At 56.5% G+C, this 24,291-nt stretch overlaps 10 protein-coding genes across 10 annotated transcripts; 5 read left to right on the top strand and 5 right to left on the bottom strand.

The window, feature by feature from the left end:
- The first annotated feature begins 176 nt into the window (after positions 1 to 176).
- Positions 177 to 3,269, top strand: IWZ02DRAFT_216764 (OPT oligopeptide transporter). The gene is made up of 7 exons (XM_066762756.1): positions 177 to 849; positions 915 to 1,266; positions 1,315 to 1,329; positions 1,377 to 1,839; positions 1,903 to 2,164; positions 2,239 to 2,746; positions 2,863 to 3,269. The coding sequence occupies exons 1-7, from the start codon at positions 295 to 297 to the stop codon at positions 3,072 to 3,074; spliced, it is 2,367 nt and encodes a 788-aa protein (XP_066624832.1). The 5' UTR covers positions 177 to 294; the 3' UTR covers positions 3,075 to 3,269.
- IWZ02DRAFT_216778 (uncharacterized protein) lies at positions 3,125 to 4,506 on the bottom strand. The gene is made up of 3 exons (XM_066762758.1): positions 4,288 to 4,506; positions 3,328 to 4,228; positions 3,125 to 3,248 (listed from the first exon to the last, which is right to left on the bottom strand). The coding sequence occupies exons 1-2, from the start codon at positions 4,330 to 4,332 to the stop codon at positions 3,536 to 3,538; spliced, it is 738 nt and encodes a 245-aa protein (XP_066624831.1). The 5' UTR covers positions 4,333 to 4,506; the 3' UTR covers positions 3,125 to 3,248; positions 3,328 to 3,535.
- IWZ02DRAFT_216766 (putative polysaccharide export protein) lies at positions 4,358 to 6,201 on the top strand. Its single transcript, XM_066762757.1, has 2 exons — positions 4,358 to 5,263; positions 5,323 to 6,201. The coding sequence occupies exons 1-2, from the start codon at positions 4,676 to 4,678 to the stop codon at positions 5,971 to 5,973; spliced, it is 1,239 nt and encodes a 412-aa protein (XP_066624830.1). The 5' UTR covers positions 4,358 to 4,675; the 3' UTR covers positions 5,974 to 6,201.
- IWZ02DRAFT_447470 (uncharacterized protein) lies at positions 6,030 to 8,236 on the bottom strand. Its single transcript, XM_066767285.1, has 5 exons — positions 7,956 to 8,236; positions 7,641 to 7,894; positions 7,277 to 7,471; positions 6,478 to 7,181; positions 6,030 to 6,406 (listed from the first exon to the last, which is right to left on the bottom strand). The coding sequence occupies exons 1-5, from the start codon at positions 8,005 to 8,007 to the stop codon at positions 6,295 to 6,297; spliced, it is 1,317 nt and encodes a 438-aa protein (XP_066624829.1). The 5' UTR covers positions 8,008 to 8,236; the 3' UTR covers positions 6,030 to 6,294.
- A 130-nt stretch (positions 8,237 to 8,366) lies between these two features.
- IWZ02DRAFT_417024 (amidohydrolase family protein) lies at positions 8,367 to 10,131 on the top strand. The gene is made up of 2 exons (XM_066765791.1): positions 8,367 to 9,143; positions 9,201 to 10,131. The coding sequence occupies exons 1-2, from the start codon at positions 8,842 to 8,844 to the stop codon at positions 9,907 to 9,909; spliced, it is 1,011 nt and encodes a 336-aa protein (XP_066624828.1). The 5' UTR covers positions 8,367 to 8,841; the 3' UTR covers positions 9,910 to 10,131.
- Positions 10,132 to 10,259: 128 nt separating this feature from the next.
- On the top strand, positions 10,260 to 12,645 carry IWZ02DRAFT_216733 (putative C6 transcription factor). The gene is made up of 5 exons (XM_066762755.1): positions 10,260 to 10,804; positions 10,856 to 11,055; positions 11,105 to 11,478; positions 11,531 to 12,091; positions 12,141 to 12,645. Exons 1-5 carry the CDS (start codon positions 10,354 to 10,356, stop codon positions 12,619 to 12,621), a joined length of 2,067 nt encoding a protein of 688 aa, XP_066624827.1. The 5' UTR covers positions 10,260 to 10,353; the 3' UTR covers positions 12,622 to 12,645.
- IWZ02DRAFT_216725 (Alpha/Beta hydrolase protein) lies at positions 12,613 to 13,954 on the bottom strand. The gene has a single exon (XM_066762754.1). It carries the CDS (start codon positions 13,730 to 13,732, stop codon positions 12,746 to 12,748), a length of 987 nt encoding a protein of 328 aa, XP_066624826.1. The 5' UTR covers positions 13,733 to 13,954; the 3' UTR covers positions 12,613 to 12,745.
- Positions 13,955 to 14,736: 782 nt separating this feature from the next.
- IWZ02DRAFT_216699 (uncharacterized protein) lies at positions 14,737 to 15,746 on the bottom strand. Its single transcript, XM_066762753.1, has one exon. The coding sequence runs from the start codon at positions 15,588 to 15,590 to the stop codon at positions 14,940 to 14,942; it is 651 nt and encodes a 216-aa protein (XP_066624825.1). The 5' UTR covers positions 15,591 to 15,746; the 3' UTR covers positions 14,737 to 14,939.
- A 320-nt stretch (positions 15,747 to 16,066) lies between these two features.
- Positions 16,067 to 18,582, top strand: IWZ02DRAFT_216694 (uncharacterized protein). Its single transcript, XM_066762752.1, has 5 exons — positions 16,067 to 16,391; positions 16,444 to 16,517; positions 16,583 to 16,933; positions 16,989 to 17,464; positions 17,515 to 18,582. The coding sequence occupies exons 1-5, from the start codon at positions 16,337 to 16,339 to the stop codon at positions 18,497 to 18,499; spliced, it is 1,941 nt and encodes a 646-aa protein (XP_066624824.1). The 5' UTR covers positions 16,067 to 16,336; the 3' UTR covers positions 18,500 to 18,582.
- A 1,855-nt stretch (positions 18,583 to 20,437) lies between these two features.
- Positions 20,438 to 23,833, bottom strand: IWZ02DRAFT_216574 (ubiquitin carboxyl-terminal hydrolase-domain-containing protein). The gene is made up of 4 exons (XM_066762751.1): positions 23,129 to 23,833; positions 22,670 to 23,080; positions 20,580 to 22,624; positions 20,438 to 20,519 (listed from the first exon to the last, which is right to left on the bottom strand). The coding sequence occupies exons 1-3, from the start codon at positions 23,692 to 23,694 to the stop codon at positions 20,740 to 20,742; spliced, it is 2,862 nt and encodes a 953-aa protein (XP_066624823.1). The 5' UTR covers positions 23,695 to 23,833; the 3' UTR covers positions 20,438 to 20,519; positions 20,580 to 20,739.
- Positions 23,834 to 24,291: the final 458 nt, after the last annotated feature.

Genomic DNA, 24,291 nt, shown 5'->3' with positions numbered 1-24,291 from the left:
GCCTCGCGCAGCACCTCTCCAACGCCACACGGATAGGATAACCAGCAACCTCCAACATTGCAACTCACGCGCCCACCTCGAATCAACAGTAGATTAGCCAACGGAATTCCGAATACAGATAGGCTTCGTTCGCACTTGGCCCGACGGCTGCCGGAAAACGGCGTCGCCTGGTTCATTCATGTATAAGAGCTTAATCCCCCTCCAGGCGCAATGATGGATCTCCTCGCGCGCGCATGCAACTTTAACCCCACATCGAGGACGGGTTCCCGGTAGAAGCAACATCGCCCACCCATCATGAGTTCCACAAACAATGGCGCCATGGTCGACGACGACGTGGAGCCCAAGCAGTCGCCGACGGCCGTCGACGACGAGGGCGGCACCGGCGGCACCAAAGAGCCGCGCGTCGGCATCACCAAGCTGCTGTCGACGCGGTCGAGGGCCGAAGCAGAGAAGGCGACAGCCGCCGCCATTGAGCACATTGACGAAGAATACACCATTGACTCGAACAACTCGCCCATTCCCGAGGTGCGCGCCAACGTGCCCAACACGGACGACGTGCACCTGCCCGTCTCGACGTTCCGCATGTGGTTTTTGGGCGTCTTGTTCACCCTCATTGGCGCGGGCATCAATCAGTTCTTCAGCATGCGCTACCCCAGCGTCACCATCACGTCGCTGGTGGCCCAATTGGTGGCGTTTCCGCTTGGTTGTCTGCTTGCGAGGACGCTGCCTGTCAAGACGGTGCGCATTGGCGGCTGGAGCTTCGTGCTGAACCCGGACCACGAGTTCAATGTCAAAGAGCATGCTGTCATCACCATCATGTCCAATCTCAGCTTCGGCGGGAGCTCGTGGGTGCGTCATTCCACCATTCGCAAGTCAGTGAAGAGAAGGAGACCAACAACTGACCAATCCGGCAGGCCACCGACATCATCCAAGCCCAAAAGGCAAAGCCGTTCTACAACGTGCAAGCCCCGACTGGCTACCAGTTCCTGCTTGGGCTGACGATGCAGCTCTTCGGTCTCGGCTTGGCCGGCATGTGCTACCGGTTCCTCATCGAGCCGCCGCACATGGTGTGGCCTCAGACGCTGGCCAACGCGGCGCTCTTTGAGACGCTGCACAGCCGCGCCAACCCCGTGGCCGACGGCTGGAGAGTCAGTCGGTACAAGTTTTTCTTGTACATCTTCATCGGCAGCTTTTGCTGGTACTGGTTCCCGGGCTTCATCTTTACCGGTCTTTCGACTTTTGCCTTTATCTGTTGGGCTGCTCCCAGTAAGTGACCTCTTGTGTGTTTGAAGAATGGGACTGACGTTTTTGCAGATAACAAGGTCGTCAGTGAGTTTTGTCCAAACCGATTCCAGGGCCCAGCTGACGAGAATTAGACAATCTCTTTGGGATGAGCACAGGGCTTGGATATATGCCAGTGACCTTTGACTGGAGCCAGATTGCATACAACGGCTCTCCTCTTGTCGTCCCCTTTTGGGCGCAGGCCAACGTCTTCAGCGGCTGGCTTTTCCATTATGCCCTTGTCGCGCCCATTATCTACTACACGAACACGTGGTGGACGAGCTACATGCCCCTTTCCGGATCCGACAGCTACGACAACACGGGGTCCAGCTACAACGTGACCAAAATCATCGACGCCAAGGCAAACTTTTTGGAAGACAACTACAAGGCGTACAGCCCGGTGTTCCTGCCGGCCACTTTCGCCCTGTGCTATGGCGTCTCGTTTGCTGTCATGGCGTGTCTGCCGGTTCACACTTTTCTGTACCACTCCCAAGACATGGTCAAGGCCGTCAAAGGGTCTGACAAGAAAGACGTCCACGTAAGATTGATGAGACAAAAGTGAGTCTGTTGCCGCTGTTGCTGCTTCCAGTCGACCTGCAATGCTCACGTCCCACCCAACAGCTACACCACGGTGCCCTGGTGGTGGTTCCTCATCATGACAGTGACTGTCCTGATCCTCACCATCATCACCATGGAAGTTTACGACACGGAGATGCCCGTGTGGGGCATCTTTGTCGCCTTTGGCATGGCCGTCGTCTACATTGTGCCCGTCGGCACCGTCTTCGCCATTGCCAACCTCAACTCCAACGTGCTGACGGTTCTGGGCGAGATCATCTCCGGGTACCTGCTTCCCGGCAAACCGATCGTGATGCTCATCTTCAAGGCAAGAAACCGCGAACCCCCAACTCAAGTCCCCATGCAAACATGCCCCTTTCTCCGTCCACTAACCCGTCGCAGTTCTACGCCTACTCAGCCCTTTCGCAAGCCATGAACTATCTCAGCGACATGAAGCTCGGCCTGTACATGAAGATCCCACTGCGAACCCTCTTCATCGCCCAGCTGACCGCCTGCATCGTGGGGACGATAACGCAAAACGCCGTCGTCATCTGGATGCTAAGCCACATCAAGGGCATCTGCGAGAGCGACCAGTCCAACGGCTACACGTGCCCGCAGGGGCGCGTCAACTTCACGTCGAGCATCGTGTGGGGCGCCATCGGGCCCTCGCGCATGTACAGCGTGGGCAAAATCTACTCGGGCCTGCTGCACTTCTTCTGGATCGGGACCAGCCTCCCCATCCTCACGTACTTTCTCAAGAAGAAGTTTCCGCGCAACAAGCTGCTGCGCTGTATCCATTGGCCGCTGTTCTTCGCCGGCACGGGCAACTTGCCGCCCGCTACGGGGATCAATTATAGCACGGCCTTCGTCGTCAGCTACATCTTTAACAAGTATATCAAAGGCCGCTTTCGTGAGTTCCCTCCTTCCCTCCTCTATCCTACCACCTTACCTACCTAAACCCCCACCATCTCGACATGCATTCGCATCAACCCAGCCAGCTGGCTGACTGACCATCCATCTGCGCAGCGCACTGGTGGGCCAAGTACAACTACGTCCTCTCGGCCGCGCTCGACTCGGGCGTCGCCGTGTCGGCCATCGTCCTCTTCTTCACCGTCATCTTCCCCGGCGCCGAGCTCAACTGGTGGGGCAACACGGCGTCGGACAAGACCGTCGACGGCAAGGGCACCCCGTGGAAGGAGTTGGCTGCTAATACCACGTTTGGACCTAGTTCGTGGTGAGTGAGTGGGTGGGTGGGTGAGGTTTGTTGTGTTGCGCAGTTGCTTGGACCTTGATCTTTTGCTGTTCAGTGTAAAAGGAATTGTGGACTTGAGGAAAGTCGAGTGGGCAAGGATGCTGTTGTTCGAGTTGCTGCGTGTGTGCATGTGGGTGAGTGCTGTTTGTAGGACTGAAAGCTTGTACAATCGTTAGGCTGTAATTTTGTACTTTGACATTTCTAAATGATTCTGGCTGGTTTTGGGCGTGACGAAGTACCTTGCGCGAGAGTTCTGCATTCTTGAACCTGAATAGCGGGATTGATGTGAAAAATTCGACAAATGATTACTGTACATGATGAGGGGAAACATCCGGAAAAGCCCGGAATTTTTTTTAGAAAAAAATCTCGACAAAGATGGTATCACGAAGGAGCGCTCGCCTCTCTCGCGCCCTTGATTGGGCGAAAAGTCTTTCTCTCGGCACCAGCTTACTTTTGCTGCTGCTCCTCCTCCTGGACCTTCCACTCCGTCCGACCCAACCTAACAATGTCGCTCTGGCCCAGGAGCCAAACACCCTTGTCATGCTTTCCGTCGACGCACAGCTCGCTGGCGTGAACAGCGGCGCGAGCAATGACCTCGGCGTCCTGGGCCCAAAAGTCCTTGAGGCTGTTCGACAAGCATCCGGCCAAGCCGGCAAGCTTGCGGACGGCAAACTCAGCGGGCCGGCTGTCCTCGCGGCCGCCGACAATCAGGCCGGGGCGCAGGATCACTGTATGGTCGAAGCCGAGCGCCTTGACGGCCTCCTCCAGCTCGCCCTTCATTTTGGGGAAGGCGGCTATGCTGTGGGGGTTGGCGCCCGCTGTCGAGACGAGCACGTACGTCTTGATGCCCGCGTCTTTGGCGGCTTTGGCCAGCGCCAGGTTCAGGTCGTAGTCGACGGCGCGCTGCTTGTCGATGCCGCCGGCTTGTGCGCGCGTCGTGCCCAGGCCTGAGAAGAAGACGCTGGGTTGCGGGGCGGGCGACGGCAGCAGCGTGGGCCATGTCGCCGTGTCTTGCACCGTGGCTGGGTCGGCCGGGAGCGTCGAGAGCTTGGGCGATTCCTGTCGAAGCCTGCGGCGCGAAAAGGCTGAGACTTGGGCGAATGCGGCATGGTGGATGAGGGTGTTGAGGATGCTGCCGCCCTGGATGGATGTTTTCTGTTAGTGGCAGACTGGGTCGATGATGGCATCCATGGGCGTACGACTAGTCCGGTAGAACCGGCAAGGAAAGCGTTGATGTTGGACATTTTGCGGGATGAGCTGGAGAGAGTTTCTTGGGGATTGATTGATCGGTGGGACAGGATTTCGGACGGCTTTTAAATGGCATGAAGGCGATGATAACCTAAACAGACTGACTCCATGTCTCCAGCAGAAAGTAATCGGCCATCTCAGCGATGACGCGACGCGAGCAGGGCAGGGCCGGTCCGCGGCGTTAAGCCGAGTTGGCGCCCGTCACCACCAAAAGCCGCCATATCCTGGCTCGACCTGGGCTGTGTCCCAAAGGCCGCGCAACGGCACCACCAAGACGAATACTCGCCTTCCGTTCTTCCTCTCCAACGACCATGGAATTGCACCAATTCCATCGCCGTCATGCTCCTGCCCCGCCGATATGCCCGCCTCTCGCGTCTGCCGCGCACCCTGCTCTTCGACATTCTGCCCCTATTCCTCGTCGTCTACAGCGTCCTTGAGGTCTTATACATTCGGGCCAACCTCGACGCCGCCGACATAGCCGCCAAGGCCTCTTCCATTGTCACGCCCAGGGGCGAGAAGGTCTTCATCTCCAGCATACACCTGCACGACGAGCAGCTGCTGCGCTGGCATTGGAACAAGGCCCTCCTCGCCCTCGTTGAATCCCTGGGCCCCGAGAACGTCCATGTCAGCATCTATGAGAGCCACAGCCTGGACAACACCAAGGGCGCGCTGCGCGAGTTGGGCGATGACCTGGAGAAGATTGGGGCCAAGCGCACCATCGAGCTGGACGAGACGACTCGCGCGCAGACGGTCATGGGCAACTCGGAAGAGCCAGGATGGATCATGACGCCCAGGGGAGAGAAAGAGCTTCGACGCATACCGTACTTGGCCAAGCTGAGGAACAAGACTTTGAAACCCCTGGAAGACCTGGAGAAGCAGGGCGAGAGATTCGACAAGGTCATTTTTCTCAATGACGTCGTATTCAAGGTAAACACCCATGGTGTAGTACCAAGGCCAAATAACATGCTGAGTGCAGTCATTGGTAGGCCGAAGATGTCATCAATCTCCTCGCCACCAACGGCGGCAAGTACGCCACTGCGTGCGCGTTAGATTTCAAAGTCGCGCCTCTATTTTATGACACGTTTGCCCTCCGAGACGCAGACGGGCACGAGCCCATTTCCATATCTTTCCCGTACTTTCGCTCTGCCACGTCGCGCCACGCCTTGACGAGCGGCAATCCCGTCGTGCCCGTGTCGAGCTGCTGGAACGGCATAGTCGCCATGGACGCCGCGCCCTTCTATACGGCGCTCCGTCCCTTGAGATTCCGTGGTTTCGACGACGGCCTGGCGAAGGAGCATGTCGAAGGGAGCGAGTGCTGTCTCATTCATGCAGACAACCCTTACTCCGGCGCTCATGGCGTATTTGTCAATACTGCCGTGCGCGTCACGTACAACAAGGAGGCCTACGAAGCCGTCAACCCCACCAACGGGCCGTGGGTTTCGTCATGGGACATCTTGAAGGGCATGTGGAAAAACCGGTCCCTGAGACTACTGAAGCTTGGCGGAGACAGGAAAGAGATGGCTGTGAGGGCGAGAGTCAAGCACTGGGAGAAGATCAATGGCCGCGACGAGCCGGGACACTTTTGCGCAATAGACGAGATGCAGGTCCTGCGCATGGACGGCTGGGCTCATGTTTAAGAGCAACTCTAGATCGTTTTAGATTGCTGGCAATGGTTGCGTAGACACATAATCGATTGCTCGTAGCATTTCACAGCCTTAAATAATTGACTCCGCCTGCCCGCTCAGATACCCATCCGGCCCTTGGTGTTGGGCGTACAAAAGCAAAAACAAACACCAGCCTCGTTCAATCTCGGGCTCTTGATAAAGCAATAGTAAGAGAGAAAAAGAAGGGGGTATTTTCGACCCCTAACGACAACATCTTTGTCTGTTGCCGATGATTTACAGATTCGACTTTCTGGCTTGCTGTCAGCCCTCGCCGGTCTCTCGTCGCCAGGAGAATCATGCAACTGACACTTCCTGAGAAGCGTCGATAGCGAGCGAGGGGGCCTCGGCGCTCTTCCCCCTGGCCTTTTCGAGAGCGAGCGTCCTGACGTGATCCGCCATGTCGTATCTGAGTGGGTGCAGTTGTCAGTCTCATTCTTTCCAGGACGGACGGATGGACGGAGGTGGCAGCAATCTTACTCGTTCATCTCCTCGATCGTCAGCTTTCCCTGCTCGCTGGCAACCTTGTAGCGCACGCTGTTCTTGTTCGACGAGAAGCCGATGCGCTCGCTGATGTTGACGCGCGCCCGCGCGCTCGCATCCTGCACGCGCGTCGCCCGCGGCTTGCGGATCTCCTCGTACATCTTGAGGCCGGCGTTGACGTCCTGGGTGAAGCCGTGCTCGGGGCCAAAGATGAGGCCGAGAGCGGCGGCGTCCTCGATGGCCTGGCAAGCGCCCTGGCTCTGGTCGGGCATCATGGGGTGCGCAGCATCGCCCATGATGCAAGTGCGGCCAGACTGCCAGCGCGGGTAGGGCTGGTGCACCCACAGCCGCCAGGGCTTGATGTCCTCGGAGTTGCGGAACAGGTCGAGCAGGCGGGGGTCGAGGTCCGGGTAGGGCGACAGCAGCTCCTCGACCGTGGCCGTGTAGTTCCAGCCCTCGCCGCCGTGCTTGCCCTTGGCTGTCGGGAAGAAGCAGTAGAACGAGTTGACTTCGCCCTCGCGGCATGGCGAGTAGACGATCTTGTCGATGCCGTCGCCGCCCCAGAATTCGATGGCGCTGTTGGGCGTTAGGTCCAGCAGACCCAGCCGGTGCACGTCTTCGGTCTTGACGATGCAGTGCAGACATGTCGAGTCGGAAAGCTTGCGCTCGGGGACGATTCCGAGCGTGCGGCGGACGGCGGACTAAGGTGCTGTTAGCTGGGGTGGCCTCGAGATAATTTCTCAGGGGTCGGCGTCTCAGGGGTAACTTCATCGGGGATGTCTCAGGGGGTTCTTACGCCAATGCCGTCTGCACCAATGATGAGGTCGTGTTTTGCGACAACGCCGTTCTCGAAGTAGACGATGCCCTTTTCGTGGTCGATTTCCGAACACTTGTGGTCGACCTTTAGCACAGCGGGAGGACCCTCGCCGTCACCGACAGCTGATCGCATGAGCATTTCATGCATGTTGACCCTGTGGAACATGTTGTAGACCTGTTCACAACATTAGCATTCTGCTTCTGAATGAAGAAAGCATAACCAAAAACCAAAGAAAGCACTCCGCCATCCCGTCATCTGGTGAACGCACGAACCGCTCGTTCGCGAGAAGAACGGGCAGGGAGAGAGGTGTAAAAAAAAAAAAAAAAAAAACATCAGCACTTACATATCCCCATCGGTCCTTGTAGTCGCCGAGGTCGTAGACGTCTTGCACCTTGCCAGTCTTCCAGTCGTGAAGGATGAGTTTTTGCAGGATGACGGGTCTGCCGACGGGCACGTCGACGCCCCACTCCTCCAACCACCGCGTGCCGTTGGCAGCGCAGCTGATAGAGGCGCCGACTTCGCCAGCGTAGTGAGCGCGCTCGTAGATCGTGACTTTGTGGCCTGCTCTCCGCAGCGCAGTTGCTGCCGCAAGACCGCCTGAAATACCATCAGTTGAATCATTCTTTGAGACGGTTACTTGAACAAGAGACTGATTTACCAATGCCACCGCCAACGACTGCAACGTCCAACTGTGTCCAAGTGGCTGCCATGGTGCTGATGAGTATTGGCGATGCAAACAAGAAGTTCAGATTGGCAAAGTTCCAGCGGAGACGCAAACGATGCTTGGTCAATTCTTAAATGATATGCCTAGTCTAGCCTTGTGCGACCCCGTTTCTCTCTCGATGCTCGACCCAGCGAGCTACTCATCGTCGACAAGCTTATCTCGTGGTAAACGGCATTGGTTCGCTGGGACGGCGGCGGCGGCGGCGGATCACGGTGGCGGCGTAGCAACCTGGAGCGGTGCGGTGCGCGTCGCGGGGGGTATTAGCCGCGGCATAGACCGCGGCAAGCCGAGGCGGGTAATGCACTTGTGCCAGCGGTTGTCACACTTGGCTCCATCAACATTTTCGCTTTCTCTCCGACGAGCACATGACGAGCGACAGTCTCCCAGGATTCCTCGCTGATGATGGAGCTTCTTCCTTGAAGCTTGAATGCTTGACGCACGCCCCGCCCCTCCCCCGGATCCGTTTCGACACAGGTAACTACCCGTACCTGTGCCCCGTGGGGTCTCTGTCCGACACACACCCACGGCACGCGTGTTCCGCGGGACGCGCACGGCAACGCGGATGATGTGCTTGCTGCGCTGTGAATTGCGAGAGCATCATTGGATGCCACCTAACCGGCCGGTCGACATGGTGCTATTTCCAAGGAGCCAGACGGACTTGTGGGGAGCTCCAAGGTTAGGTTAAGTGGATGGTTTAAAGTGTTGGAGCATCCGCGCCACTGTCAGCTCTTGCATCAATCAATTGCGCGTCCACTGCACCTGTCAATCCAAAAATCCATTTGTACCTCGTACCGAAAACTTGTTCTCCAAGAAATTGAAAATGTTGGGCAAAGTTGCGCTCGAAGAGGCCTTTGCGCTGCCGCGCTTTGCGGAAAAGACGCGCTGGTGGGCGTCGCTGTTTGCCGTCAACCCGGACAAGCATGCGCGAGAGATGAATGACATTTCCGAGATCCGGATCCAGAAGATGGACCAGCACGGCGTTGGATACACGATTCTGAGCTACACTGCGCCGGGAGTTCAAGACATTTGGGACCCGAAGGACGCGCAGGCGCTCGCAACCGAGATCAACGACTACGTTGCGTGCCAAGTCCAGGCAAGGCCGGACCGCTTCGGCGCATTTGCGTACGTCTTTACTTCACTGGAGGGCGAGCAATTGGAGACTGACGTTTGCACGCATAGCACCCTGTCGATGCACGACCCGCAGCAAGCAGCAGCCGAGCTCCGCCGCTGTGTCAAGAGCTACGGATTCCTGGGAGCGCTGGTCAACGACACGCAGCGGGCAGGGCCAGATGGAGACGACATGATCTTCTACGACGGGCCCGATTGGGACGTCTTTTGGTCGACGGTCGAAGAGCTCGACGTGCCATTTTACCTGCACCCGCGAAACCCCACCGGCACAATGTACGAGAGGCTCTGGGCGGATCGCAAGTGGCTGGTGGGCCCGCCGCTGTCGTTTGCGCAGGGCGTCAGTCTGCACCTGCTGGGCATGGTCACCAATGGCGTCTTGGACCGCCACCCAAAGCTCCAAATCGTCATTGGTCACTTGGGCGAGCATCTGCCATTCGACTTGTGGCGCATCAACCACTGGTTTGAGGATGTCAAGAAGCCGCTGGGCTTGAGCTGCAAGAAGACCATCAGGGACTACTTTGCCGAAAACATTTGGATAACGACGTCGGGCCACTTTAGCAGCCCAACGCTCAACTACTGTCTGCAGGAGGTGGGAGCCGACAGGATCTTGTTCTCAATTGACTACCCATTCGAGTCTTTTGAAGATGCGTGCGGTTGGTACGACGGAGTCGTATTGAACGAGGTTGACAAGAAGAAGATTGGACGGGACAATGCAAAGAAGCTGCTCAAGCTGGGCAGGTTCAAGGACTCGGAGGCTTAAAGTAGGTGGTCGGAAAAGCGAGTGTGGATTTGGACGAATGAGCTTTTTTGTAATGACGACGAATTAGATGCAGTGGTCGTGGCACACACTCGAAAGCAAATACATAGATGCCTGCTATATATCTGCATTTTTCTATAGATATTGGAGGATTTCTGCCTTTGTCAATGGTACTGCCTTCCACGAGGAGCAACTGTTTCTCAATTCACGCCAAATCGATCGATGGATGTATAAAGACAGCAAATCATGTTGGTTGGTTATGCGCATCTTGGCCACCGTGCACTTCCGGCTCGTCTATCCACATTACGCAGTGCAGCAGGACCACTGATAAGGCAGACTCCGCATTTCTGATAAGCAAACAACCGTCCACGTGAGCCCTTTTTGGGGATATGCAAGACCAGCCATGCGGGCTCCACGATTCAATGCCCTGGGGCGAATGACCCGTGAATGATCTCTTTTTCGATTCTTTTCCAAATGCCTCGTCCCAAGGTCCTACCGGAGAACAGGCAGCGCGCGCCGCAGGCATGCCTCCCATGCAAGAGCTCCAAGAAGCGCTGCGACTCGCAGTGGCCGTGCGCCTCCTGTGTCAAGCGCGACTGTCCGGGAGCCTGCGTCTACCAGCAGTCGAGGAAGCGCAGGCGGACTGAGGCCTCGATTCAGAGTGACGCGACGCCGGCGACAGCGGTGCGGGTTACGCCGCGAGAGGACTCGCAAGAGGCCGACGTCGCTTTTGTCGACACGTCGACGCACTCGACCGAAAACCAAAACACTGATGACTACGCCGACTCGTCGACGGATCATGCGGGCGAGCGGCGGATGTCCCAGACGACCCATACCTCGCAGTCGACGCCGCAGGCGATTCGAAGCCGGATGCTGTTGAGCTCAAAGGGCGAAAAAAGTATTGTTCCCTGTTCATTCCCAGAGATTGTTCGACTAAACATGGCGACAGTGTATATTGGGGACTTTGCTTCCATTTCTTTTTTGCATCTGCTGCGCCAGATACTGAAGCATCAAATGGGACCGTCTCAGTTTACCGAGAACAATCGGCGCAACACGATGCTGGAAGCAGATATGCGCCACGATACGATTGACAACTTTGAAGAGGACCTCGAGCAAAGAAGGATTCTGATTGATTATTTCTACATTGCCGTAAGTCTTGCCATCTCCCGTCATCTTGGGTGCAACTGAATTGGTGCAGACTAGCGGGATATTAGACCTCTACAGCAAAGAAGAGGTCGAGCGGATCCTCACCGGCCAGAGCAGCGAGGATGAACAAGCTGTTGTCCATCTCATGATTGCAATTGGCGGACAATGCAAGGGCCAAAGCTCTCTTGACCTCGCGTATGGGTTCAAGTATTTTGAAATTGGCCAAAAAGTAGCTTTGAAAGGAATGCTTGAAGACCCCAGTCTCTACATGGTCAAGCTTTTCCTGCTCATGGGATTCTACGTGCTTGGTGCTTGCCGCAGAAATACGGCTTTCATGTACCTTGGTGTAGCAAGCCGGGCGGCATGGGCCCTCGGACTCCACGTCGAGGAGCAATACGAGCCGCTGGATCTGATTCAAGCTGATAGGTAAGATTTCATATCCAGACTTGGCCATTCTCAATGCTGAACGGCGATAAAGGTTGAGGACATGGAAGAGCCTGCGAGTCATCGATCTGATTGTCAACGCCATACTCGGCCGGCCCTGCGCGCTGCCTGTAATGGACCTGACCTCCATCGATTCTTCTCAGGGTCACGGAAAAGTTTCACTCGATGCTACATTTGAAGCCTGTTGCACTATTGACAAGGTTGCTCGAGACCTTGGCTCGGGTCGTGGACTCAATCCAACATCAGCAGAATGCTACCTACAGCAGCTCGAGGAATGGAGCAATTGTCTGCCAAACGGACTTCGAAAGTTTACCCGAAGCGACTCTCGGGGACTGACGCCGAACGACCGGGAGCTCATTATTGGCAACATCCACGTTGCCTGTGTATACTATTTTGCCGTCATCCTCGTCACTCGTCCGTTTTTGATCTCTCACTTGACGTCACATCTTTCCGGCCAGTCTCCCCCTGAAGGAACCTCGACAGGCACCGACAAGCGCCTGGCCCAAGTTTGTATAGATTCAGCAGTGTACATGGCCCAAATGTGCGCAGAAGCTCTCGACTCGGAGGCCTTGATCGCAAACATGTGTCTTCTGAAGTAAGTTCTCCACTGGGCGCACCCCAACCTGGTATCTAACATTCTGCAGAGCATGGATATTTGCAGCCGGTCTTGTCCTGGGCTTCTCGATCTTCGCCCAAGGCGAAGCCAACTTCGACATCGAAGACGCCTTCAACGAGGCGCGCAAGGTGCTCCAATTCCTCGCGCGCCTCAGCCCACAGGCCGAACACTACTACGAGATCCTCAGCAACTTTTCCGAAGCCATTGGCAAGCATCGGCAGCAGCTGGCGCACCAGAAGCGGCGCGTCAAGAAGAAATACGTCAGCCAAATCTTCACCATGGAGACCCACGACGGCCCTTCCTCGTGCAGTCAACCTCACTACGCCAATTCCGTGCCGGCGGACCACTCGACTGGGACTGCGTCTGAGGCTGCCAGCGTCGATCCGAATCTGTGGGATGAGGAGACGTGGGCATCGATTCAGCTGCCCCTCGACTTTGACTATGGCGACTTGGCGACGCAGATTACCGAGTGCTTCCAGTTTGACACGGGGATCTTTGATATGCAGTAACCATTAATCATGTGCAGACAAGGGGGTATTTCTCATGATTTCACACCTTCAAATGAACACGCATGAGCGCGCAGGTAAGAATTCAAATTGTTTTAAAGGCATAGAAATGAAACTAATTCTTAACTCAAAGATGTTGCGCAGGCGAAAGAATTTCTTCGACCACATCCGCCACAATCTCCGCCAACCGATCTCCCTTTTGCCACAGCTCATTGTGGTCTCCGCCGCACTCCATCTCTCGTATATGCAGTCCCAACCCCCGACTGAGCGTCAGCATCGCCTTCATCTTAGTTGTTTGCTCATACGGCACCAAGCTATCCTCCTTGCTTTGCGCCAAAACAGCCCGCTCGCCCTCCTTCCACTCGGCCTTCCAATTCTCCACCGATACAGGGCTGATGGCGTGCCACGCGGCCTCGTCATCGCCAAACGCGCCGCGAGTAAAGGAGTCGTACACGCCCGTTAGGGCCTCATGCTTTGGGCCGGGGTCTTTAATGATGACGGGCATATCATACAAGCCATCCAAGCCAAGGACAGCGCGCGGTTTCTCGACCGCCAGCGCGGCGGCGGCCTCGGCGCCAATCCACCTGGCATGGTCCATGGCGACCTGGAAAGCGAGCGTCGCGCCGCAGCTGTGGCCAGCGAGAACGTAATTGGCACCGAAACCGAAACTGCGCTGCAAGAAGGCGAGGCCGGTGAGCACGTCGCGGACGTGATCGGGGTGCGCGGCGTTGCGGCTCGGGTCGTCAGGCGACGAGGGATGCGTCGGGTGCTTTGGATGCGGCGACAGCGTGTAGTTGAGCGAAGCGATGCCGCCGAGGTGCGCAAACGTCGGCGCGTGGCGGGCGAGCAGGTGCTGGACCGTGGGCTCAAAAGTTGCCGCGTCGACCAGCGGATCCCGCCATGCGCCGCCGTGGATGTATATGACCCAGGGTCCCGGCCGCGGTGGCAGGTAGTCGGTTGGTGTGCTGGCGGCGCTGCCGACGGGCGATGCAGAGGGGATCCAGAGGGTGAGGTTTTGCAGCGCGTTGGCGCCGCTGCTCTTGTAGGGGTGGTTGGCTTTGTACAGGTAGCGCACTTGGCCGGCCGTCTTTTCTGCAAATGCGCCTCTTTCCATTGTGGTGGATATTATCTTTTCGGCGGCTCTTGGTGCAGTGCTCCGACCGTTTCTTCTTGTCCCGCTGGTGATGGTGTTTTGGTGGACTCGTAGAGCCGTGGTCGGGGCAACTCTAAAAGTTTTGTTTAGATGGCCTTCGAATTATTTCTTGCAGGCGCATGTGCTTTGGGGTTCCGTCGGGACTACAGGAGCCGTCGTCGGCAATGCGATTACTGCAATTGAAGGAACCTGCATCAGTCTGAATGTTGATAGCGGGCGGCTATGAACTCCCCTTTGCCGACCGACGACCCACACTCGCTTTGGCTGGACGACGGCCGAGTAGACTTTGCCTTGACGACTTGAGCAAAAGAAACCTACCTCTCCTCTTGCGATACACGTGTATTGGAATCGTCCCTCTTCCGACGTCTTCCTCCTCTCACAACCAATTTCCAGGTTCCCTACAAGGATGCATCCATCTCGACAGCCGCCAACCGGGCACGGCAAAAACCTTGACGCTCCAGCCATGCAGCACGCACGCCGGCGCCGCGGGGCAGGTCCAGTCGAGCATCAAGCATGCAAGCTCCAAATGACTGCCGGTGGGAGGAGAAAAGAGGCCGCACGCCCGCAACCGCAGACAACCCCGTCCGTCGCCTCTTGCAAGGAACCTCCCATCCACCAAAGCAGACGAACGGCCAAAAGGCCCGATCCCCGTGCCCCGCAACGCCAATCCACGTCACAGGGTCCTAGCTCTCACACGACACTGCACTGCATCTCGTTTTTTTGCTGGCTGATCGAGTGGTGCGGAGTCCCCGGCTGCTTCCCTGGCGGCTCTGCTGCGCTGCATGGCCCGGCGCCGTTGAGACTGCGCTTATGATGAGTTGCGGCGTGCCGGTATCATTGCTGATGGATGGCTAAGGGTGGCTTCCGACGTGACGGCTGTCGATGGCGTCGGATGAGTTGAATGAGGAGACGTTGTAGACGTGGCGATTGGCGAGAAACGTTCAAGCTGCCGAGTGGGGGAAGGGCAGGGAGCATCCGATCATCTGACAACGCGTTGGGACTGTCGTGCGTGCCTCAAACTTCTGCTACCAGACTGATTCTCGCGCGTTCGCTCCAACACCAGAGCCCATTGAAGTCGCAGCCAGTAAGGCACGCTGAACTTCCACTGCTTCGACCAATTTCTATCCCGCCCTTCGCGCCAGCGCCAAACACACAAACGACCGCATCTCTACTTGGACTTGCCCTCATAGTACTCGACGTAGTTATCCTTGTACCCCAGCATCCACTTGCCCCAATACGCGACCACAATCATAAAGACGCGGCTAACCAAGATACCCAACCACTCGAACGGCAGCGGCAGCGCGAGCGGCGTGTCGGCGCTGTGCAAAAACACCATCAGCTGAAAGAGACTAGGGCTAGTCTTCGCGCGCTTGCAGTCATCCAAGTAGCCAAAAAAGTTGCGAAAGAAGCGCTGCTCATTCTCGTACGCCTCGGGGTCCAGCTGTATGTCGACGACCAAGTTCTCGTCCGACGACGCGTTTTCGAAGCGGTGGTAGCGGCCGGCCGGCACCGACGCCGTCTTTGGCTCTCCCGGCCTGTCCGACAGCTTCGCAAACGGCTTGGGGTCGATGCCCTTGAAGAAGACGCCCGTTCCCGACTGTATCCGGAAGTACTCGTTTTGCGAAATGTGGTAGTGGAACGGCGGCTGGATGATGGAGGCCCCGTCCTCGGGCGTCGTCGGCGGGATTGTGTGCGTCATGATGTAGCCCGAGTCGGGCGCGTGGAAGTGCACAGAAGACTTTCCATTTTCATAGAAGATGAGGTTCTTGTCTGCGTTTTTGGTGCGCGGAGGGATGGCTGGGCGGCAGAAGGAAAGCATTTTGGCAATAAGTTGTTCGTTTGTTTGGGATTGGAGGTCAAAATCTCTCCGTCGCGGGGTGCGCGCATATATCAACGCTAACTGGCCGCAGCAGAAACAACACACAGGTAGCCGCAGCCTCCACAGAAGCGGGTCTCTGCAGAGGAACAAGCAGGAAATATCCGTCCCACAGCCGTCGCTCTCTCGCCAATCAAAGCCAGGGTGACCATGGAGCTCCCATGAGTTCTCTTATCAGTCCCCACGTCCCGCACTCGGGTAAAGTTTAAGAGAGGTCGGCTGCAGTCCAAGGTGAAGATCAAGTGCGCGGTCCGCATGCTGCACCACGCCAGTCATGTACAGAAACACCATCCCTTCGCTCCCAAGGCTAAACCCCCCAGCGTCCAAATGACAAGGCCATCCCAAGTACAAAAATTAAGCTTTTCTCCTGCACCACGCGGAGATATGGGCTCCCAGGAACCACGCCGCCATCCGTTCGTCAGGTTGGCCAGAGATAGCGGCAATTGAGAAGCCGGTGGTGCGAAGAAGCAGCAGCAGCACGGAGAGGGAATACGGGCACAATGGCGCCGCCCGCCAGCCGCAGGGACAACCTTACGGCAAAATTGAACGCCTTGCTGGCATAAAAGGATGGAACACCACTGGCGAAAATGCTGAAATTAAGCTATTGCCAGGCCCTGCGCTATTCCACCTCGTCGTCTATCGTCTTTTCAATGCTTCAACCTCCTCAGTAGCGCATCTGACGAGTAATTATGCTTCCCCAATCGGCTTTACAGACCGAGGTGGATGTGGTCGTGATTGGAGCTGGTTCGTTCTTGACTTTGTAAGAGGCTGGAGCGTTGAATTGACCTAAAGGCAGGATTTGGCGGCCTCGGCGCAGCAAAGGCATATCTGCAGTGCGCGCCAGAAACAAACTTGGTCATTCTAGACACGGTGAGCTTCTGGGAGAGACGGCAGCAGCATGATGTAAAAATGACAGCGGCTGACTCCTGGTCCAGTACCCCACCATTGGCGGCGTCTGGTCGCAGGATCGCATATATCCAACACTGCGGAGCAACAACCAGCTGGGAACGCTGGAGCTCCCCGACTACCCCATGCATGACGGCTTTGGCGTTGCGCCTAGATGCCACATTCCAGGAAAGGTCGTTCACAAGTACCTCTGCGAATATTCCGACAATTTCGGCCTCACAGGTCGCATCCGGTTTAACTCCAAGGCCCTCAGTGCCGAGAAGCAAGACGATGGCCGGTGGAAGCTTCATATTGTCCCAACCGAGACGGACGTCGGCGGTAGGGAGTATGAGCTGTTTTGCAACAAGCTGATAGTCGCTACTGGCTTGACCTCGCGGCCGGTGAGTTCCTTGAATGTTAGCATAGATCAGGACTCTTGCTCACTCTCGACTGCAGGAAGCAGTGCACTACAAGGGCGAAGAAGACTTCAACGCACCTATCCTCAACTCTGCCGCGCTGGCCACCGAGGGCGTGCGGCTCACCAAGGAGACGCCCGAGCACGACCGCCAGGTCACAATCTTGGGCGGCAGCAAGAGCGCGTACGACTCGGTTTACATGTTTGCGTCCAACGGCTTCCAGGTCAACTGGGTGATTCGCAAGTCGGGCTATGGACCCACGTGGATGGCGCCACCGCACATCAAGATTCCAGGGGGCTCTCTATGGACGGAGATGGTTCCCCTGACGCGGATTCTGACCTGGTTCAGCCCCTGCATCTGGGCCCAGGGAGACAGCTGGGCGCGTCGCTTCTTGCAGGGCACGCGGCTGGGACGCTTCTTTGTGAGGAAGTTCTTTGAGAGACTGGGGAGCGATGTGGTCAACCAGTCTGGTCTGACCTCACACCCGGAGCTGCAGAAGCTAATCCCCGACGAGAAGTAAGTCTTCAAACCCCCTTTTCCCCTGCAGGCATTCTAATGGTCTCCAGCGTCATGTGGTTCGGAACCTCGCTGGCCATCCTCAACTACGACACGCCAATCCACGACTTCATCCGCAACGGCTCCGTCCAAATCTACCGCGAGGACGTGACGCACCTGTCGGAGCACACGATCAACCTGGCCGACGGCACGCGCCTTACGTCGCCGGGCGGACTCATTACGGCAACAAACTGGCAGTGGGCGCCAAACCTCGACATCCGGCCAGCGCACCTGCACGCCGAGCTGGGCATCCCCAGCGCCTCGTACACGGCGGCCCAGACGAAGTTCTGGAGCAAGCTCGACGCCGAAGCGGACCGCCACATCCTGCAGCGCTTCCCCATCCTCAACGAGGCTCCCAAGCCGCTGGCTGCTGCTGCTGCTGCTGCTGCTGCTGCCGCCCCACCTACTGCTACGGCTACTACCACGGCTACTATCACTGTCGATGGCGACACTATGAAAACCGGCATCACGACTACAACGATGGAAATCTTCCCGCCGCCTCCTTCTCCCGACGCACACCTAATGAACAAAAAGCCGCGCATGCAGCCCTTCCGCCTCTACCGCTTCCTCGCGCCACCAGGGCTAACAGCAACGGGGGACCGCTCGCTCGTCTTCCAAGGCTACGTCGCCAACCTCCTAAACCAAGTGCGCAACGAAGTAACCGGGCTCTGGGCCTACGCGTACCTCAACAACTCTCTCGCCGCCGATGACAACGACGCCCTGTCCACCGACCCGACCCGCGTGTACAAGGAGACGGCGCTGCAGACGCGGTTTTGCCGCCTGCGCTACCCGTTTGGCTACGGTGATCGCTTCCCCGATTTCGTCTGGGAGCAGCTGCCCTATTTTGATCTGCTGTTGAGTGATTTGGGGCTCGAGCATAGGCGCAAGGGGGGCTGGTGGAGCGAGTGGACCAGCCCGTATCGGCAGGCGGATTATAGGGGTGTCACGAGAGAGTGGTTGGAGATGAGGGCGGCCAAGGGAAAACTTGGGGCGTAAGGAGTGAGTGGGTCTGGAGTGAAGGGTGAAAGAGCTGTGGATAGGGTGAGTGGTGGAGGAAGACTACGTATGTTGGATGATGCGCTTTGGGAGTGATTGAGCGGGCGTTTGAGGATTGGAAGCGTAGCCAGCTTTTCTTTGTCTGTTTGGTAGGGTTCTGTATGAATGGGTATATCAGACTTTGTCACCGTCGATTTTCAAAATATATCTCCTTGCCTGTATATCTGTCTGCTTGCTCTGTATTCACTTCTCCGGTTTCAAGTCTTCTCTACAGTGCGGGGGTTGGTGCGCTGCGCAGCCAGAATGTTGCATCAGTTGTGCTTTTCTGCGGAATAACAGTTTACGTCTACTTTATATGCTGGCTTTGTCGGTGGATCGAGGTAGGCGCGTGAGCAGGCGTCCGGGTGCATTCTACGAGTATATCTGCGTCAGTGACTGAAGTTGTTCCTGATACCTCATAACCACCGCACAATCACACCACACCACACACTACATCATCATCGACAAACCACTCCAACCACAATGTCATCACCATCTTCTTCTTCTTCGTCGTCGCCCTCCTCGCACTCTTCCGCGTCGACGCACAACACCACCTCACCTCCATCACCAACAGTGCTGCTGGCAGACAATGTCACTGATCTTACCAGTGCTCTGAGCACCATGTCGTAAGCACTGTCCTCCCAGATCACTAACCCCTCACTCACTCCACAAACCCCAGACTTGACCATCCCATCCTACCCCATCACTCTCCACAAACACTGACCACTCCAACACAAACTAACCACCACCACCACAACCATCAACGCCGAACCCATCCCCTCCAAAAAAAAAAAAAAAAAAAAAATCAACAGCGTCAACCCCGACTCCTCCTGCGCCTTGCCATCGCCACAGCCCACCGTTCCACCGCTCCTAAGCCGGAGCCACAGCCATAGCCGCTCCCCCTCGCCGACCCGCACCTCTGTCTCTGGCGTCGGCCATAACGCAAACCACGATGAGACAGTCCACCACGATCACGCAGACAGGCAGCCCAACGAACCCACAACCCGAGAGTCAAAGACGACGAGATGCAGCAGATGACCAAACAGGAAGAGCTCGACGAATCAACCCTCCGCCGCCGCCGCCGCCGCCGCAGCATCCGCGCCCTCGAAGCCGTGTTGCTGTGGCTGACGCAGGAGGACGTGGAGGCGCCGGGACCGTGTCGCGCCGTTCTCGAGGCGGCGGCTGAGCGATTGATTGTGGGGGTGGGGGGTCAATGGGACGTTTCAGGGGTAGGGTGGGGTAGGAGTGTGTTGGGGGAGTTTGGGCTTCGACGTGGGATGGAGACGGGATAGAAGGGGATTGGATAAATACGGACAGTGGTTTAGATAAATGGTCTAGAAGGGCTAGATATCGACAGGGGAACTAACTACTGAAAGAGCGATTACTTAGCACATGGAACGAGGTTCACACAAACAGATGCACTGCTCGCCAACCCTTTTTCGAACCAGCGAGACAAATCGAGTAGGTACGAGCTTGATTGAAATACGACCCACGGCATACCTCCACGACCGATCGAGCAGCTTCAAAAGGCGACGCCATGCTGCCAAAGAACGAGGGTTACAGCGAGGGAGGATTTGTCGGCGGTGCTAAGTCCAAGTCTAACAGACCTCGTCGAGCGGCGAGCCACTGCGCGCTGGCAGTTGAGGAGCCAGCCAGCTAGCTACCTAGCTGGAGAAGTCATGCCGTTGGTTGGTTGTCCTTGTCTGGAGAGGGAGATGACGTCGGAAGGGTGTCTTGCGCTTCATGTCGGGCTTCCTTGGCGACCTGAGAAACTCATTCATTAGCAACAATTCATGCAGTTTGGGAAGGCTGGCATATCTTGCCCACTCACGGCTTGGTGTTGGTCTCTTCGAAGGTCGACTCGAGGTAGGTGGTGGCATCGGACACGGCCACGCGCAATGCCGTGACCAAGTCGAATCTTTCCTGAGAAGCGAGATGAAGAAAGAAGTAGCTGGATGGAGCGAAACGAGAGACGAGGGAGCTGCGGATAAAGGTCCAAAAGAATTGATTTGAGTACATACAGGCAGGCAGGCATACGTACGTTTTGAGTCCTCCCCTTCAGACACACTCCCCCTCTTCCGCTTCCGCTTGGCTCCCCTTTTCACGACCCATCGATCTCCCTTTCCAAGCAAACCGACCAACTCCACACACTTGTCCCACCACATGCGACCCCCAGTTCCCTCCTCTTCCACCTCAGCGACCTACCTCCCAACACCCACAGAATCCGGTGTGCCACTAGCGCCACGCGCCGGCGTCGCTATGCGGCTGGTCGAGCCAGGCACCTTGAAGCCAACCTCCCAGCCGCGCTTATATATATCCTTGACCATTTCCTCGCAGACGGCCCTTCCCTCGTCGAGCTCGACGTGGCGCCAGTGCTTCCAGAGCTTGAGCGCCGTGCGCGCGTCCTCGACCGAGTCGTGCGTGCCCGCCTGCACGTCCTCCTGCAGCACGATCCACGCCAGGAACCGCAGGCTGAGTTTGCGCTGCCGCGCCGGGATGTAGTATAGGTCCACCGTGTCCACCACCTGCGGCCGCGGCACGTGGATGTTGATTGTGCGGAAATCTTTGGGCAGGCCGTGCCCGATGAAGACGCAGCCGAGGTTGAGGAGAAGCCAGAGCTTCTTGTATGCGACTTTGAGCCCGACGAGCGCATGCTTTGACGTGCTGCGGTCAAGGTCGCCGGGCGATATGCCGCTGAAAAGCGTCAGGTAGTCGACGATGGGCTCGCTGATGGCAATGTAGTCGTCGATGAAGGGGGCACCTTCGTCGGGCCCGTCGCCGCGCAGCACCGAGACGCGCGCCAGTCCCAACCGCGAAGGTCGAATTGTCTCGCGTTGGCCTGAGGCGCTGATTTCAATCTCTTCACGTTGCAGCGAGACAAACTCGGCGTCTATGGCAACAGGCCAGCCTGCAGTTGGATGCTCGCTTGGGTCGAGCTGCTTGAAGCCGAGGCTGTCGATTGCTCCTGGTCCCCAAGTGCGGTAGAGTAGAGACGTGTCTAGCCTTTCTTTCCAGGTGTCGTCAATGTGGTGACTTGCTTTGATGCTCTGGAACGCCAAAACCGACGGCAATTTCCACGTCGGCTCAAAACGAAGCGCCTCGTCCTTTGTCACGGGCCGGACGAGAAAGTCGTTGAAAAGATGCCATTGGCTCTCGGTCTGGCTGCTGTCCCGCGAGGACGGCGACACGTTGATCATGGAAACCAAATGAGACTTTTGATTCTCGCCGCTGTTGATGTCAGCCACCACGCCCACCAACTCGTAGACTTGAATGTCGTAAAAATTGCGGCGGAGATGATGTTCAAGGTCTTGGCCCTCGTAGCAAAAGAATTGCCCCTGATTGACAATGATGCCAATCTTTTGAGGCATCCAATTAGGCGTTGCCCACAGCTGCTTTGCCTCGTGGCTGTGGATGGCAGCATTGATCATGATGATTGGCGGAATGTTTTGGATGCTTTTCCGTGCGGCCAACTGCTGGTAGCGTTTGCATCTGTCACACCACCCGCGGTTTTGGTCCTGCCGCTCAACGCTGGCTTTCAAAATCTGAGAAAAGGTAGGTCTTGATGCTCGCATGTGGTTCTTCATGCTATTCTTGGGCGGGTACACCAATTCATGAGCAAAGGTGGCACCTGGTCTCCTCGTCTCGTTGTTGCATTGCGCACATCGAATGTTTGCAATGGCGTTGGTCGTCAGTGCCAGCTCCAGATGGTTGGCGGCGGTAGTCATCTGTCGAAAGTCGGACGTGAGCTTGTCGAGCAGAAAACGATTGAGTGACTGAATCATGTTGGTCAGAGCGTTGTTTGGTGAGTGCTCTTCGAGTAGGCCCAGCGAGGCCGCGTTCGACAGGTTACTAAACGTTTTCAAAAAGTTGGTGGCCTGGCAGTTTTGCCCTTGTGCCTTTTCCAGCATGTCGATGAGAAATCCCAGCTCGCAAAGCAGACAGTTTTCAAACAAGCAAGACGTCGATGTGTGATGTAGTGCCAGGTTACGCAGTAAAGGGGTGAACCTGAGCAACTGCAGTAGCGGATTTGCATATGAATTCGCAATGTGGGTTTCCAAGCCAGAGTATTCCGTCTTATTGTAGTACCTGATTTTGTCAGCTGAAGCTCCCTGGCAATGGCCATCAACTTACTTGAAATCGAAGTCGTCAACACCAAACTTGCTGTACTTGATTTCGACATTGCGGTACATGACGGGAACGTCCTTTTTTGTTGTCCCATCGAGCATCATGTCAGTCATTGCTTCGAGCGTCTCGCTCATCCGGCGTTCAGGGTCGGTTTTTGAATTATCTCTGGCCTTTTCGCTCAGAAACTTTGGCGCCATGATGGCATCGCCCTTGCCATGCAGACGGGTGCCAACGACCTGGTTTCTTCTTGTCTTGCGTGGGTTTGGAGCCCAGTGGCCCAGTTCTGCCCGCTTAAGGCTTGCTTGGACTTGCTGGTCAACCTTTGGCGGCGGCGCCCCGACTTCGAAGATCAAGTGACTCGGCCAGGCAGAGAGCAGAGTCTCTCGATAATAAGGCATTCCGACGGTACTCAGAGGGCTGGGTGGGTAGTCAGCATTGTATTTGGGCGAGATCCGGAGTACTCACGTATCCATGGACCAGTCCATCTTCTGAGGCGGAATGACATGATCGGGAAATTCTGTCGGCTGGCTCTGATCCGTGAACCTGACCTTGGTGGGAGAGCCCCATATTCGAACAGTGCAGAGTGCGTCTGAGAGAGCCAATGCCTCTCCAGAAGGCGCCATTTCCAAAGAGGTCAAGTACGTGTCGTAGAGATTGACTTGGCGGACGTTGGCAGTGTTGGGATTCATAAGGTCTACGACCTGCAACTGTCCAGATTGGGAAGCCACAATGCTCGTTGTAGACATGCGCGGATGCATCCGGACAAAGGCAGCTCCAACGTGGAATGGGATAGGCGGGAGCGGTAAAAGGGTCTTGAGGTCATAAACATAAGCGAAAGGGTCGAGGATTAAGTTATTCATTTGGCGGCGCGAGTACCCGCAGGTGACGAGGAAGTCGGCCTTTGCGTCCATGTCGTTGATCCATTCTTTGTGGGCTTGCCACGTCTTGACGACTCTGAAGTTGTAGGGGTCTATGATGACAACCAGGCCGCTCTTTGTCGCGGCACAAATGTATTGCCCGCCCTTTTTCATGAGCGTAAAGTTGTGCTCGGCAGCCAGCTGTGACCTGTCAGCTCCTCGCCATACAAAGCGCACCGGCACAGGCCCGTCTTACAGTGTCGACGATTGTCCCCTTTTCCACGTCGATCCTGTACATTGTATCTTGGCAGCCTGCTACCAGAACCTCATGAATGCCCTTGCTCGTAAAACTCATGCATCGTAGGTCTTTGAACCCTTCGTGTCTAGGACTGGGTCAGTGTCCGTCGTACATGACTTGTCGCCCAAGATTCATACGTGAGATGCCATAGCGTCAAACCTCTCCTCGTAGCTAGGTGGACGCTCCTCACGCTGAGACTCAGCACACCCTTGTCGCAGAATAACAGCTGTTTGACAGGACCCTCTCCCGAGGAATGCGCGCGATAGCTAGTATATCGTTGGAGCTCCGGGCCAAAGAACGAGGACACCCTCCCCTGTACGTCGAATGCGCGCGCATGTTGTTAACCCAACTGAGCTCCAGTAATCCAACCACTCGAGAGCTGAGAGGAGATCGGGGCGAGCGAGACCGCATCGTGTCGCTTCGCAGAAGACGCACTCACAAAGTCATTCCCCGCCCAAAGCAGATCTTGATGC

Source organism: Phyllosticta citriasiana (assembly GCF_038021145.1).
Source record: "Phyllosticta citriasiana strain CBS 120426 chromosome Unknown IWZ02scaffold_4, whole genome shotgun sequence".
Lineage (NCBI taxonomy): Eukaryota > Fungi > Ascomycota > Dothideomycetes > Botryosphaeriales > Phyllostictaceae > Phyllosticta > Phyllosticta citriasiana.
This window is presented reverse-complemented; position numbering and strand designations above follow the sequence as displayed.

Coding starts and splice junctions, on each gene's coding strand:
- IWZ02DRAFT_216764 (XM_066762756.1), top strand. CDS start 295: ATGAGTTCCACAAACAATGGCGCCATGGTCGACGACGACGTGGAGCCC. Junction 1,840..1,902: donor GTAAGATTGATGAGACAAAA/GTGAGTCTGTTG, acceptor CCCACCCAACAG/CTACACCACGGTGCCCTGGT. Junction 2,165..2,238: donor TCGTGATGCTCATCTTCAAG/GCAAGAAACCGC, acceptor AACCCGTCGCAG/TTCTACGCCTACTCAGCCCT.
- IWZ02DRAFT_216778 (XM_066762758.1), bottom strand. CDS start 4,332: ATGTCCAACATCAACGCTTTCCTTGCCGGTTCTACCGGACTAGTC. Junction 4,229..4,287: donor CCGGTTCTACCGGACTAGTC/GTACGCCCATGG, acceptor ACATCCATCCAG/GGCGGCAGCATCCTCAACAC.
- IWZ02DRAFT_216766 (XM_066762757.1), top strand. CDS start 4,676: ATGCTCCTGCCCCGCCGATATGCCCGCCTCTCGCGTCTGCCGCGCACC. Junction 5,264..5,322: donor TCAATGACGTCGTATTCAAG/GTAAACACCCAT, acceptor AGTCATTGGTAG/GCCGAAGATGTCATCAATCT.
- IWZ02DRAFT_447470 (XM_066767285.1), bottom strand. CDS start 8,007: ATGGCAGCCACTTGGACACAGTTGGACGTTGCAGTCGTTGGCGGTGGC. Junction 7,895..7,955: donor AGTCGTTGGCGGTGGCATTG/GTAAATCAGTCT, acceptor ATGGTATTTCAG/GCGGTCTTGCGGCAGCAACT. Junction 6,407..6,477: donor ACGATCGAGGAGATGAACGA/GTAAGATTGCTG, acceptor GCACCCACTCAG/ATACGACATGGCGGATCACG.
- IWZ02DRAFT_417024 (XM_066765791.1), top strand. CDS start 8,842: ATGTTGGGCAAAGTTGCGCTCGAAGAGGCCTTTGCGCTGCCGCGCTTT. Junction 9,144..9,200: donor GACCGCTTCGGCGCATTTGC/GTACGTCTTTAC, acceptor TTGCACGCATAG/CACCCTGTCGATGCACGACC.
- IWZ02DRAFT_216733 (XM_066762755.1), top strand. CDS start 10,354: ATGATCTCTTTTTCGATTCTTTTCCAAATGCCTCGTCCCAAGGTCCTA. Junction 10,805..10,855: donor GAGCTCAAAGGGCGAAAAAA/GTATTGTTCCCT, acceptor ACATGGCGACAG/TGTATATTGGGGACTTTGCT. Junction 11,056..11,104: donor TTGATTATTTCTACATTGCC/GTAAGTCTTGCC, acceptor GAATTGGTGCAG/ACTAGCGGGATATTAGACCT.
- IWZ02DRAFT_216725 (XM_066762754.1), bottom strand. CDS start 13,732: ATGGAAAGAGGCGCATTTGCAGAAAAGACGGCCGGCCAAGTGCGCTAC.
- IWZ02DRAFT_216699 (XM_066762753.1), bottom strand. CDS start 15,590: ATGCTTTCCTTCTGCCGCCCAGCCATCCCTCCGCGCACCAAAAACGCA.
- IWZ02DRAFT_216694 (XM_066762752.1), top strand. CDS start 16,337: ATGCTTCCCCAATCGGCTTTACAGACCGAGGTGGATGTGGTCGTGATT. Junction 16,934..16,988: donor CTGGCTTGACCTCGCGGCCG/GTGAGTTCCTTG, acceptor TCTCGACTGCAG/GAAGCAGTGCACTACAAGGG. Junction 17,465..17,514: donor AAGCTAATCCCCGACGAGAA/GTAAGTCTTCAA, acceptor AATGGTCTCCAG/CGTCATGTGGTTCGGAACCT.
- IWZ02DRAFT_216574 (XM_066762751.1), bottom strand. CDS start 23,694: ATGAAAAAGGGCGGGCAATACATTTGTGCCGCGACAAAGAGCGGCCTG. Junction 23,081..23,128: donor ATGGACTGGTCCATGGATAC/GTGAGTACTCCG, acceptor CTACCCACCCAG/CCCTCTGAGTACCGTCGGAA. Junction 22,625..22,669: donor GTTGACGACTTCGATTTCAA/GTAAGTTGATGG, acceptor TGACAAAATCAG/GTACTACAATAAGACGGAAT.